Raw genomic sequence first — 12,620 nt, 5'->3', positions numbered from 1 at the left:
CCATGTTCTCAGAAGGATAATTTATTATTTTATGGTACTATATTATATAAAATCATACCATACTAAGCTATACTAAAGAATGCAGAAAGGATAAAAAAATAATTATGAAAACTCATTACTCTCTCCAGAGCCTCGACACAGCTTGGCTGTGACTGACCAATAAGTCAAAACAATTCACATGAAACCAATGAAAAAAACCTGTTGGTAAAAAATGTCCAAACACATTCCAAAGCAGCAAAACACAGGAGAAGCAAATCAGATAATTATTGTTTTCCTTTTTCTCTGAGGCTTCTCAGCTTCCCAGGAGCAAAATCCTAGGTGAAGGGATTTTTCCAGAAAATTTGACTGTGTCATGGTAGTTTCATGTCAGGTTTCAAACTATAATTTTAGTCTTGATAGGGTTGAAATAAGTCGGAATGATGTGGAATTCAAAATGCAAGAAACTCCCAGAACTTTGGGCCTGTAAGCCAAAGCTTAGAACTAAACCCAGGATTTGATCTGAGACCTTGGAAAAGGCTCCCAAACTTAGGTGACAGAAGTGAAAATGTGGATTTATAGAAGTCCACATTGTGGGCACGGGGGGTTGCTAATTTGTCACCCTGTTCTTCCAAAGTTCTTCTAAGCCTTCTGATGTTTACATTCTTTAATGGAGTTTCTCATGCACTTTTATGTAAATAATGATTGTTTTGCATTCCTTTCTGGAGGAAGAGAGAATTGATGGACTGTTGGTTTGACCAGTGTGGTTGGACAGGTGGTAATTTCATCCTTCAATCCACGGTCACTTTTGGAATTGTATAAATATCAATATTTATAGTTTAAAGCAGAGACATATTAAGCTAAGGAAAGTTTAGAGTTTTAGAGTTTAAGAAATATAAAAATTAAGCAGTTACCAGAGTAAACAAGGGGTTTAGAATGCAGTACTGAAGGTTTGTGTGCCATAACATGATTGACTAAGAAACACATGGCCCATGCTTACGAAACATATGGACCCAAGCTCACACTGTAGCATGGGTCCATAAGACAAAATATTTAGGGATTAAGTCAAAAACATAAATATCTTTGTTGGCAGTGTTTTATTGGTCAATAACTCCTTAAAAGGTCTTTAACTAAAGATCTTGTGACCTTCTGAGCCATGCTGTGAAGATGTGAGCTGAACTCACCCTTCCTGCCCATGTAGAAGATAAGAAAATAAACCACATCATCAAAAACAATTCAAAGGTCCCATCTCAAATCCCTTCCAAAATTCCCCACAAGTGAATTATCACAGCACAGAATTACCACTGCAGCCCAAGCTGTGTTGTGATTTTTTGTGTGAATAGAGTTGCACTGATATCTGGAGGACACCACATCTCCTGCAGAGGAGTAATCTACAACAGAAAATTGCCTCCTGCAAGATATGATCGTAAAATCAGCTTCTTCAGCATAATCAAATCTGCAAGGCTAAGTCTAGTCTATTTTCTAAGGCTTCATTTGTGCCTTTCTTTCAGATAATAACTAAATTGAAAATGTATCCAAAGGGTATTCACATCTGCTTATCCTACCTGGATGGGAAATAAAAACTTGCACTGGGAAGGAACAATATTTATATCAGAAAAGCCAGTTAAATGATGATAACCATGGTAATTATTTTTCATTCTGGCCTTCTGGATATAAATTGATTCCTGTGATGTGTTAATGCAAGCAATTCTTTGCAGATGTGTTTTGTGCAGAAGTCAGATGGTGAATGCAGAAGAATACATTCATTTAAAACGTTCCCTGAGAATGTTAAACTCAATTTTTATACTTACAGACACTTTTGAAGTAGAAATAATCCTGTATATTCATGTTTTGAAATAGAAATAATCCTGTATATTCATGTGTAAAATCTACACAAAGACCCCATGCCTTAAATTACTCTCCTTTGAAAAAACACCCTTATGTAGCCTGAACCTTCAAGAAATCAACAGATGGTCTTATTTTTTTTGCTCCTGAAGCAGCTGTACACAAACCAAAATTTTCATCTCCTGGCAAAGACTCCTTACAGTAGAGAGAAAATTTTTCTAGAAGGTTTAGAGGTAGAGAAGGTATAGAGAGAAAGGAGTCAACAAATTATCATAAATAATCTGTGCGTTAAAAAGGCTGTTGGAAATGGATGGTTACTGGAAAAGGGCTTTGGGAAAGAAAATGTTGGAAAGGTGTTTAGGGTTCCTTTTGTACCCTCCAAGCTGTTTAATCACATTTTAGCTCAGAGAAAAATGTGCTTCCAAGGAGAAACTGGGGGTTATGTACATGGAAATCTGACAATTAGAGAAGAAAGCAATGCAAAATTGCAATTTGTAAAACCTTTTTAATCTGAACATAAATCAGAGGTTGAGTTCCTTTAATTAGGTTTGCACAATTTTCATATCTGTGGATTTGTCTGAATGTGAGAATAATGAAAAACAGCTTATATTAACTGACTTCAGTATTTATTAAATCAGTCATTGTATTGAATAAACTTCCCAGATGGATTAATTCTGTAATGCAACCTCAAAATATTTAGTTTGCAGTTGAGTGCCATGGATGATAACTGGCATTGAGCTAAACACTGGACTTCACAGAATCCCAGAATGGTTTGGGTTTTAAGGGACATTAAAGATCATCTATTGCACCCACTGCCATGGCAAGGACACCTCCCACTGTCCCAGGCTGCTCCAAGTGTCCAACCTGGTCTTGGGCACTGCCAGGGATCCAGGGGCAGCCACAGCTGCTCTGGGAATCCCATCCCAGCCAGGAATTCCCAATTCCCAATCTCCCATCCATCCCTGCCCTCTGGCAGTGGGAGCCATTCCCTGTGTGCTGTCCCTCCATCCTTGTCCCCAGTCCCTCTCCAGCTCTCCTGGAGCCCCTCCAGGCCCTGCCAGGGGCTCTGAGCTCTCCCTGGAGCTTCTCCTCTCCAGGGGAACATTCCCAGCTCTCCCAGATTTTCTCCCCAGTAAAGGGGCTCCAGCCCTTGGACCATCTCCGTGGCCTCCTCTGGGCTCATTGCAGCAGGTCCATGCTCAGCTTGGATACCTGGTCCAGGTCCAGCTTGTGTTGGTGGACACAAACTCCGATCACTTCAGATTCAAAGCAGCATCAGCAATAACCATTAATAACTCTCCAGTTTGGACAGTTCTGTTTTGTTTTTTTTTTTTAAAAACACAATTATTTTCTCATTTCTCACACGTTTCAGCTGGACTCACAGTTGCCCTGATCTGGTGGAAGCAATTGGCAATTTGCAAACCCATCAGAGGCACTTCCAGACTCCTGATTCCATCCCTGGAGGGCAAATGCAGCCCTTCAGCTCAGGGCTGGTGGGGAGGGAGATGCACTGAAGCAGTGAGAAAGAAGAGCTCAGCACTTTGCAATATCTGGATGTTGATCTGTTCCTCCAAATGTGCTGAGACCTCAGTGTCCTCATCTTGAGGGATTAATGAGAACTACATATGGCTCTGTTGATCCAGGCAGTTTTTCCTTCCTAAATCTGCAAGGTGCTGGTGAATTCTCTGGATGGACTGCTGTCTTCCTGAGCTTTCTGCTAATGCCTGCTCCTAATGATGCCACAGGTTTAGCTTTTATATTTTCAGATTCTGTGCTGCTTTAGTGTGTGGGTCTGAGCTCCACATCAGGGCATGGTGAGCTCTGTGCACAGAGCAGGGAGACAAAACAATTCCTGCTCCAGCTGGGCACCAAGGACAAATGACCCAAATCTCAGCCCCAGAGCACAAACCCCGTGGGCTGGAGAGAGAAAAACAAGCAGGGTGGGACTGCCTGGGCTAAAGCTGCAATGGGACAATGAACTGCAAGGTGCAAATGGAGCAGAACTGATCCCAGGGAGAGACCCCGGCAGCGCTCGTGCATTTTGGGGCCATTTTGGTTCATCTTGGGTGCAGCCCTGGCTGGGCTCTGGTGCTGCCCAAGGTGCATCCATGGAGGAGATCCTTTTAATAAATCCCTGCTTTATTCTTTAGCTCTGTCCAGCCTCTGTTCTAGGGCACCCTTGACAAGGATCACTAACTCAGGGCAGCACAAGTCATCAAGAATAAATCTCAGCCTTCAGGGCTTGTCTGTTTTCTAACGCTCCTCAGAAGCTGAAAAGGAGACGATGGAGAGATAGAAACCTTTTGATGTAAAGAAAAGTAGTGTGAGGATTTGTATATTCATGCAGCAGATGGTTCAAAGCTCCAAGCTGATCTGAAACATGGGGTTTTTAAATGCATTTCTATGACACATTTAGTTTTAATTCTGTCTTTCTACGCATTTTAGAGAATTGGAACGCTATTCATAGCATCAAAATTTATATAGAGGAAACTAAATAAAACATGAGACCCGTGTTTTACAAAATCAAAGAATGGTTTGGATTGGAAGAGACCTTAAAACTCATCTCATTCACACTCCCCCTTCTCTGGACACTTTCCACCATCCCAGGTTGCTCCAACCCTCATCCTTGGACACTTCCAAGGATGGGGCACCCACAGCTTCTCTGGGCAAATACTTGATATTTTAAAGTTCATTTGATACAATTAAAATTAAAGTTTGATATTTAAAAATTAATCTTAACTCTTTTAGGGGCAAAAATATTTTTTCTCAGTGTTTTCTAAGTCTTCACCTGTGAGAAAAGCAGACTTCAACTGAAATTTAATATGGATGATTTCTTATCCCAAAGCCTGTCATTTTATTTCTATATATAATTTTCCTTTCAAATTCTTCTCTTTGTGGTTGTTTGAAGGAGGAGGGCTCCATCAGTCACCCAGGTCTAACAGGGATATTTTTATTTCTGATGGTGGGAATTTGATTAGACAGAGGCTCGTCTAAGTGGTTCAAATGATTAATTAATGTGACATCAACAGAGTCTTGCAAAATGTATTAAATATAATTGTTCCTGTCAACTCACCACAGTCTTGTTCACTGCTGGGAGCTGGGGTTATCAAGGTCCTTGTTTTGTTTGGGTTTCAGCATTTCATTTTTCCAGTGGTGCCTGAACAGATGTCAGCAGTTTCTTGTCAAAGATTTTATTTACCATAGAGTGGAGATCCAACTTACCCAGAGTTGTCTTGCATAAATGCATTAATAAATAAAAATATTTCCACGGGGAAAAAAAAAAAACAAACAACACATTTCTAGGATTTTCAGAAAGCAAAATAAGTCCAGGTTTCTCAGTGAGTTCTTACTGTTTCAATTAAATTTACATTTAACATGCATTTTTTGAAAATGAAGAAACGTCTGAAATAGGAATTAAATCCTTACCCCAATACTCTTTTTTTTTGGAGTCTGTTGTTTTGTTCTGGTATGTTTTTAATGGAAAAAAAATTAAATATTCCTGTGAGCAGAGGAAACTTCTCATCTGTGAATAACTAAAGAAAGATTGGTTATTTACACTGTACCAGAGAAAATGCAACATATGTAAATAATTTACAACAATACCACTGAAGAATACAGAGAATCCAACAATGCTATTCCAGCTCAACATCTGGCACTGCAATTCTTGCATGATTCCAGTAGCTCTAAACATGGATGTGGTTGATTCTCCTCTGTCAGGCTTTGTTTTGTTCTTCATGCAGTGAGATGCAGCAAAGCACTGAGCAATAATGACCTGGCACAGCATCAATTTTTTCCTGTTCCCAGTTCTGCTCCTACAACCCCACCCCTGACTGACAGGGATGTTTCTGGAGCTCTGAATTAACTCAATAAATTGCTTTATGCCATGCACAAGTGCTGTTAGGAAATAAAACCTCAGTGGAGAGTTTGCATAAATGCTCATTGCTGAGTATCAAGTGTGTCTGGACTGTTCATGTGCCACTGTCTTGTCTCTGCAGGTACCCCAACAATTTGTGTCACTGTCTGGGCAGTGCTGAGGCTCCACTTCGATGACACTGGGTAGGTGTTGCTGTGTGGGAAATGGTTCCAGGTGCATCCAGCACCGTGGCAAGGGTGCCACAGGAGTGAGTGTGGTGGTTGGAGAGGAATCACAGAGTGAGAGAATCCTTGAGGTTGGGAAAGACCTCCAGGGTCACTGAGTCCAAGCTGTGACTGATCCCCACCTTGTCCCCAGCCCAGAGCACTGAGTGTCACCTCCAGGGATGGTGTCTTGGTTTGAACAGACAGGTGTCTGCTAAGGAAGGCAGGAGCCTCCCTTGAAATGGAAAATGTAAAGCCCCTCCCTCTAAATTATTATAATTTTGAATTTAAGGGGCTCTCAGGCAAATAAATGGGAATAGGAATAACAGTTCTTTAACAAGAAAATAAAAAATATAAATGCAATAGTACAAACAAAAAACCCACAACCCTGCCAGAGTCAGAGCAGTCCCTGCCCCCTGTGTGTCAGGGGGTGTCCCAGCCCCATCCCAGGGGGGCTCAGCCCTCCTGCAGTGCCAGCTGTGGCTCTGCTGCAGCAGGGATCCTGCACAAGGGGGGAGTTTTCCTCTGCAGCTCCAGGGCTGCTGCAGATGGGCCTGGGCTCCCTCTGGCCATGCAGGGCAGCAGAAAGCTGCTCCTCTGGCAGTGCAGGGGGCAAAGGCTGCTGTGCTGTGCCAGGCTCAGATTGGATCCAGGTAGGAATGCTTGGCTCCTCCCCTGGGCGGAGCATCTCCCCATGGGATGCTGGGATTGGATCAGCCCTGCAGGGACACTCAGTGGCCATGGACAGCAGAGATCTCCTGCAGGGAGGGTTGGCTGTGGGAGAGAGAAAGAAAAAACTGCCCCATGGACAGCAGAGAACTGCCCCAACTCTGACAGATAGGAATAGAATTCCCCTATTTCCAACCTAAGACAGATGGGGACTCCAAACCTCCCTGGGCAGCCCCATCCAAAGTTCAAAAACCATTTGAGTGAAAAAATTTTCCTGATGTGCAGCCTGAACCTCCTGTGGCACAACTTGATGCCATTTCCTCTTGTTCTATTTTCTCCTTTCATTTCTCACATCCATTTGTGTACTAACACAATTTAGGTCCAGAGGTTCAAGTGCTTTTCTGTTCATAGAGTTACAATTTGATGTCTGTGCCACCACTGCAGTGGGGAATTCCTAAAAGATTCAGGCATCAAACCTGTAAAACTGCAGCTGACCCCATTCCCTGCTCCATTAATTTACTGGAGTGCAGGATATTGTTTGTCTTATCTTACAAGTGGAATCCCACGTAATTCTCTGGGTTTTTTCCCACTGTTTGTGGAGTAGGATGAAGGTGATGAGCACAGCTGTAGAAATTATTGGAGATAAATCCAGTAAAATGAAAGAAATCTGCACAAGGCATTGCTGAGCTTTGATTTGCCAGGGCAATTAGGAGTTTAGCTTCCCACTGAGGAAGATTTTCCATGAAATTTGCTAGGGAGATGAACAGAGATGAAACAGAAATCCACATCCTGTGTTCTATGTGGAAAAAAAATTATTTCATAAAGAATTCAAAAGGGTAGGTCCTTTCCAAATTGTCTCTTTTGGTAGAGAAACAAAGGCTGCAAATATCCTGTTCTAAAGGACCAGAAGGAAAAGCTGCTTCCAGAGCTGGACCTGCATATTTTGGTAGTCAGTGTCTGCTCCCATAGAGCAGCAGGTGTGGCAGGTAGGATTGGATGTGTATTTACACCTTGAAAAGACAAACTTGGTAATGTTTTTCATGAGTTATGCTTGAACCTGGTGAAATGTTAGAAAAAATGAGGCAGACTGAGAAAAATTTCAAAAATCAGTCAGTGGTTCTTTGAAAACTCAGAACTGAGGGAAAGGCACTTCGCACCAAAATCCCATTCTCAAGTCATTGAGGCTTATGTTTTAATTTTGCCTAATTTGGAAATACATCAATGCAAAATTTCCACAAAACTCTTTGTTCTGTCAGGTTTTCTTCATCCTTGTCCTTTCAGAATCTCTCTGGAAAGCAAATAAAGCCTTTCCTCCACTGGGGATGCCAGTGCTGTGACCCAATGTTCTATTTTGACATTAAGACAAATTAAATCATTTATTTCCATGCAAAACAAGCCAGAAACCCCTGTTGTGTCATTATTAGGATCACAGCACTGGCCCTGAAAGCACTAATTTCTCTTACTAGTCCAAACAGCCCTTGCATTTTGCAGGTAGGGAGAATGTCTCGCAGAAGGAAAAAAGAAGAAAAAGAAACAAAAAACCAAAGCAACCGAGGCAATTCCTATTATTTAGAGAAGCTATTTAGCATGCAAGACATTTAGACAGGTTCTAGCTGAGAGTCTCAGTGGTTACTTTTTAAAAATCAGCTGGCATTGTTCTGGGAGTGGGGGAGAAGCCAGCATGAGCCCGAAAATGTGGAAATTACTGAACTGGAAAACCTCAGTGGCAAAGGCATGGACTGAAATACAGGCTCAGAGCTCCTGCCTGTTCCTTACAAAACTGGCAGAGCTCCCTCAAATTCCGCTCCTGACTTCCATCCCTGGAAGTGGCAGGATTGAGGAGGTAAATGCAGCTCTGTTGATCCAGAACTCTGCTCCTGATTTAAGCGGAGTTATTCCAGACGTGCGCCAGAGATCAGACTCTGCCCTCTGAAAATGGAAATCACATCCCTTCCCCAGCCCCCTGGCTCCCTTCCCTTCATCCATCCTGGAAAAAAATAATTTCTTTTCATCCTGCACTGTAGGGAAGCATTTGACAGAAATTAGGGAGCTTGTTTGTGCGGGAAATTCCAAATTTTCACACGTAGTGCAGAAAATTCCAAATGTTCTGTGGTGCATTCCCACTTTTTTTTATCTGAGGAGGAGATGGTGGCTCCTTCCCCCACATTTATCCTGTAGGTGGTCACAGGGACTGGATATCCTTGGAAATCCTTGAAAATCTCTGTGTGAGATTGATCTTCTTCATTGCTGACATCTACAAGGTGGCAGTTGGGAATTGAGCCCCTGGAAAAACAGAGGAGTGGTTGAAGTAGAAGAAAGGGTCTAAGAAGAGAAGAAGAAAAAAGCAGAGAGGTCTGAGAATAGGAATTTGTAGGGGATGATGTATCAGAGTGCACATTTAAAATATATCAGTGTGGGGAAAAAATAAAAACCAAAACAACCTCCAAGGTTCTCTTTGTCCCAGCCAGATTCTGGGATAATTAACTGGGCTGTTACAGTCCAGATAACTGGAATTAGAGGTGGATTCCTATCCCTGTAATTCCTCATCCCTACACAAATTTCCATGCATCAATATCTACTTTTATGGCTAAATTAATAATTAATAATTTGCCCAGATTCTTCCAGTATTGGTCAATTCACTAAAGACTTTCGGGGCAGATTTAATGTCCATCATAAGGAGGTTGAGCTCTGCAAATAATGGGTAATTTTCAGTGGACAGCACCTAATTTATAAATGCATAAAAAGAATTTAAAAGATAATTGGTGATTTTAGTTCCGTATCGTTGTTGATCACTGACAAAAGCCTGATTTCCACACTGTGGCTGAGGAGATCCCCCTGAGCATTTATCTCCTCTCAAATATTTTAAGTTGGGCATCCAAAGTGAGACAACTAGGAAATATTAATTTGCATTTGAAAATCTCAGTCATCAACCCCTTAGATTTTGGGTGATTTCAGGTTTCCATGTACAAACAGAAGGAAAATTACATAATTTTGTGTAAATTTTCTCACTTCTCACCAGCTGTACCATCCAAATCCTTATTGTTGGTTTTAGGGGAATCCAGTAAAGTATTTTCCATCTGAAATGGATAAATATTGTTCAACTGAAAATAACGAAAGAATGAAAAGAATGAAAAAGAAAAGAATGAATATTGTTCAACTGCAAATATTTAAATGAAATTTCTAAGCCAAGCATCACTCAGCCATTTGGGATTTCTCTCACACACGCTGTGATGATGGGATTTTAGCTCTGCCTCCTCACTTTTACACATGTATGTAGTTCTGTTTGAAGATTTTCCCTTTTCCCCCAGATGCTACCACACAACCATTTAAATGACACTGAAGTTGTAGTAAGCTCTCATGAGACCAGCAGTGTTTTATTCCTGTGTGTTCTTCCCAATTGTTTTTTGGCATTTGACAAATGCACCATGACAGCCTCTGCTGGGACTTTGGCTCATTTCCCAGTGGGAAAGAAAAAATTCCTTCTCAGAACTGCAAGTAAAATTTGGACAGGTTTCTGTGATTATATATTTTCTAGGGAGAACATCAGGGGAAGAAAGTGGAGGCAAATGAAAGTTGGCAAATTCTTGATGACTTAAAAAAGTCATGAAGACATTTCTCAAAAATAAATAGTAGACATTATAATAGTGTAGCCTGGAAAATAAGATTATTTTCATTATTATTTGTTTTCTAGCTCTAAAAATGTATGTTAGCATTAAAACTCTCTTTGAATATAAGCCATATATTTGAATATCCTAGTGCACCTGTGTGAAATAACCTTCTGCAGAATCCTTTGGTGATTTCAGAGGAAGATTTTAAATTTTGGGGTCAAAATGTCATTTTATTTATGATTACTCACTAGCAACAGCTTAGCAAAGGAGCTGATCCCAACTCCTGCCCAGTATTTGATCCTTCTCAGATGAATCCTGGATAGGACTTGCAACACAATGACTGGAAAATCATTCCAATATGTGAATACAACCAGGATCTTGGTGTACTGGAAATGTGTAAAAATCCTTGTGTCAGGGCCAGAAATCAACATTTGTATCTGTTAACCCTGGAAAAGTAAGTGAGACATCAAACTTTGGAATAACCATCAAAAAACCCCCAATCCACTGACTTATCTCTTTTTCTTTTCTTTTGAAGGGACAACTTTAGGGTTGTATTACAGACACAGAAATACACTTAAAGGGTTTTTCCAAAATATCTAAGCTGTTTAATAGGAACACCATCAAAACTGCCACAAAAATACTTATTTTACTTCCAAATGATTGTGGAAAGGCTCTAAAAGAAAGCTGCAATAAGACAAAGTAAAGAACTATCACTTTGAATTAGATATAATAATTTAGCTGCAAAACCAACCTCCCACATTCTGCCCCCTTAAAAACAGTTGTAAGTTCATTAATTTCATTGTTTTGTCTTTTTTTCTTTCTCTTTCCCCATCCCATTCTTTCATAAATGGTTGCAGCTGCTGGGACATGAATGACAACACTGCCTTGTGGTGGGTGATCAAGGGTCCCGTGGTTGGGTCCATCATGGTGAGTAGAACTTGGAGAAGACAATTCTTCTTCTCTCCTGAGGACAGATAACCAATTTAAACATCTTCCAATACTTTAAAAACTGTGCTGCACCCCTGTGGAAAAATTCTCTAAATTCCCATCATTTGTCACCCACAACGCCAAGGAATTTAATCATTAAGAAGGATTAATACAAATTTAATGATGGAGCACTGCCTGCAAGCCAAGGAGTTATTCAGTTAAACACAGACACAAATGCTCTAATTAAGACCCCAGAGCATGAGGAACATTTGTCTGGGGCTGGCAGAGGTGTCGTAGGATGTATGGAAATTCTGGGCCAATTGGGGCGGCAGCTGAAGGCCAAGTGGGACAATCCAGGGCACCTAAAACAATAGTAAATTTTAAATAGTAAATTCAAGAATTTAAATGTAGTAAATTTAAATAGTAAAATAGTAAATTTTCCCTGGTCAGTGACCTGAAACATGTACTCTGCCTGCTCAATGGGATTAACTTCACAGCTGCATGTATTTATCTAATATTAGATTTAAAATAGTACTTGGTCATAGTGTATATTGTCAGCAAGGTGTCTGAGCTCTCTCTAATTGATGGAACTCTTGGATTTGGCTCAAATTTTGTCAGATACCTGCACATGGAGGACTGAGAGGTTCTAAAGTGCTCTGTTTGGCCTTAACAGAACAGCTAAAATTGGAAAGAATTACTGGAAGTCATTTAGTCCAACCTCCCTGATTAAACAGGATTTCCTAGAACATTAAATTCAGGATTGTGTACAGATGGATTTTGAATATCTGAAGAGAAGGAGATTTTCTGGTGCTCCAAATAATATGAGAATTTTAAAATGCTGTTGGGCTCCTGCATTTAGGAAAATGAATTGAGCCCCTGGCCAATATGGTCAGTGGCACCTGAAAATCTGTCAGGCTTGCCACATGGAAGTGTCTCATTCTGAGCATTCTAAGTTGCTCTCCACACTCCACAGACATAATTAATCAGGTTTTCAGTGGGTTTTGTAGGAATTCAGACATCCAGCTCACGGGTGACCAGTAAACCAGGAAGTTTCATCAGGTTTGGTTTTTCTCCTTTGAAATCTTTGGACAGCTCTGTAAAATCCAGCAGCTGTCAGAGAAATGAAGGGAAATTCAGCAAATTTCAGCACCAAAACAGAGAGGGTTCAATGATCCAAGGTTTTTGTCCATGTGTGAATTTCCATGTTTTACAGGCGTAGTCTATGAAGGATCATGTTCTGCTTAGAGAATCAGTTAAAACTGGTTTCTGTTGAAGGTATTAAAGGACCAAAAAACCAGCAAGAGACAACTGGGCTTCTCCAGCCCTTTGCAGTCCTCAGATCAGATAGAAACTTCTAGAAGAGAGTTCTAGATGCTGAGAATTTTAGACTTCCTGTACTGACGGACTCTGACTCCCAAGAAACCAATACATTTGACCTGAGGCCATAGAAAAAGCTTCCAAAATTGGTTGATGACACTAGGATTAGAAGTGTGTGGTTTAATTAGAAGTGTATAATAC

At 40.8% G+C, this 12,620-nt stretch overlaps 1 protein-coding gene across 1 annotated transcript in view; it reads left to right on the top strand.

The window, feature by feature from the left end:
- Positions 1-12,620, top strand: part of ADCYAP1R1 (ADCYAP receptor type I) — a 148,374-nt gene that overhangs the window by 113,099 nt on the left and 22,655 nt on the right. Inside the window, exons 11-12 of the mRNA XM_058817877.1 lie at positions 5,817-5,877; positions 11,033-11,102. Of these exons, the coding sequence (XP_058673860.1) occupies positions 5,817-5,877; positions 11,033-11,102 (131 nt within the window). The remainder of the gene's footprint in view (positions 1-5,816; positions 5,878-11,032; positions 11,103-12,620) is intronic.

Source organism: Ammospiza caudacuta, chromosome 1 (genome assembly GCF_027887145.1).
Source record: "Ammospiza caudacuta isolate bAmmCau1 chromosome 1, bAmmCau1.pri, whole genome shotgun sequence".
In the NCBI taxonomy this organism is placed as follows: Eukaryota; Metazoa; Chordata; class Aves; order Passeriformes; family Passerellidae; genus Ammospiza; species Ammospiza caudacuta.
The sequence above is the reverse complement of the archived record's forward strand: the minus strand, read 5'-3'. Positions and strand labels throughout refer to the sequence as shown.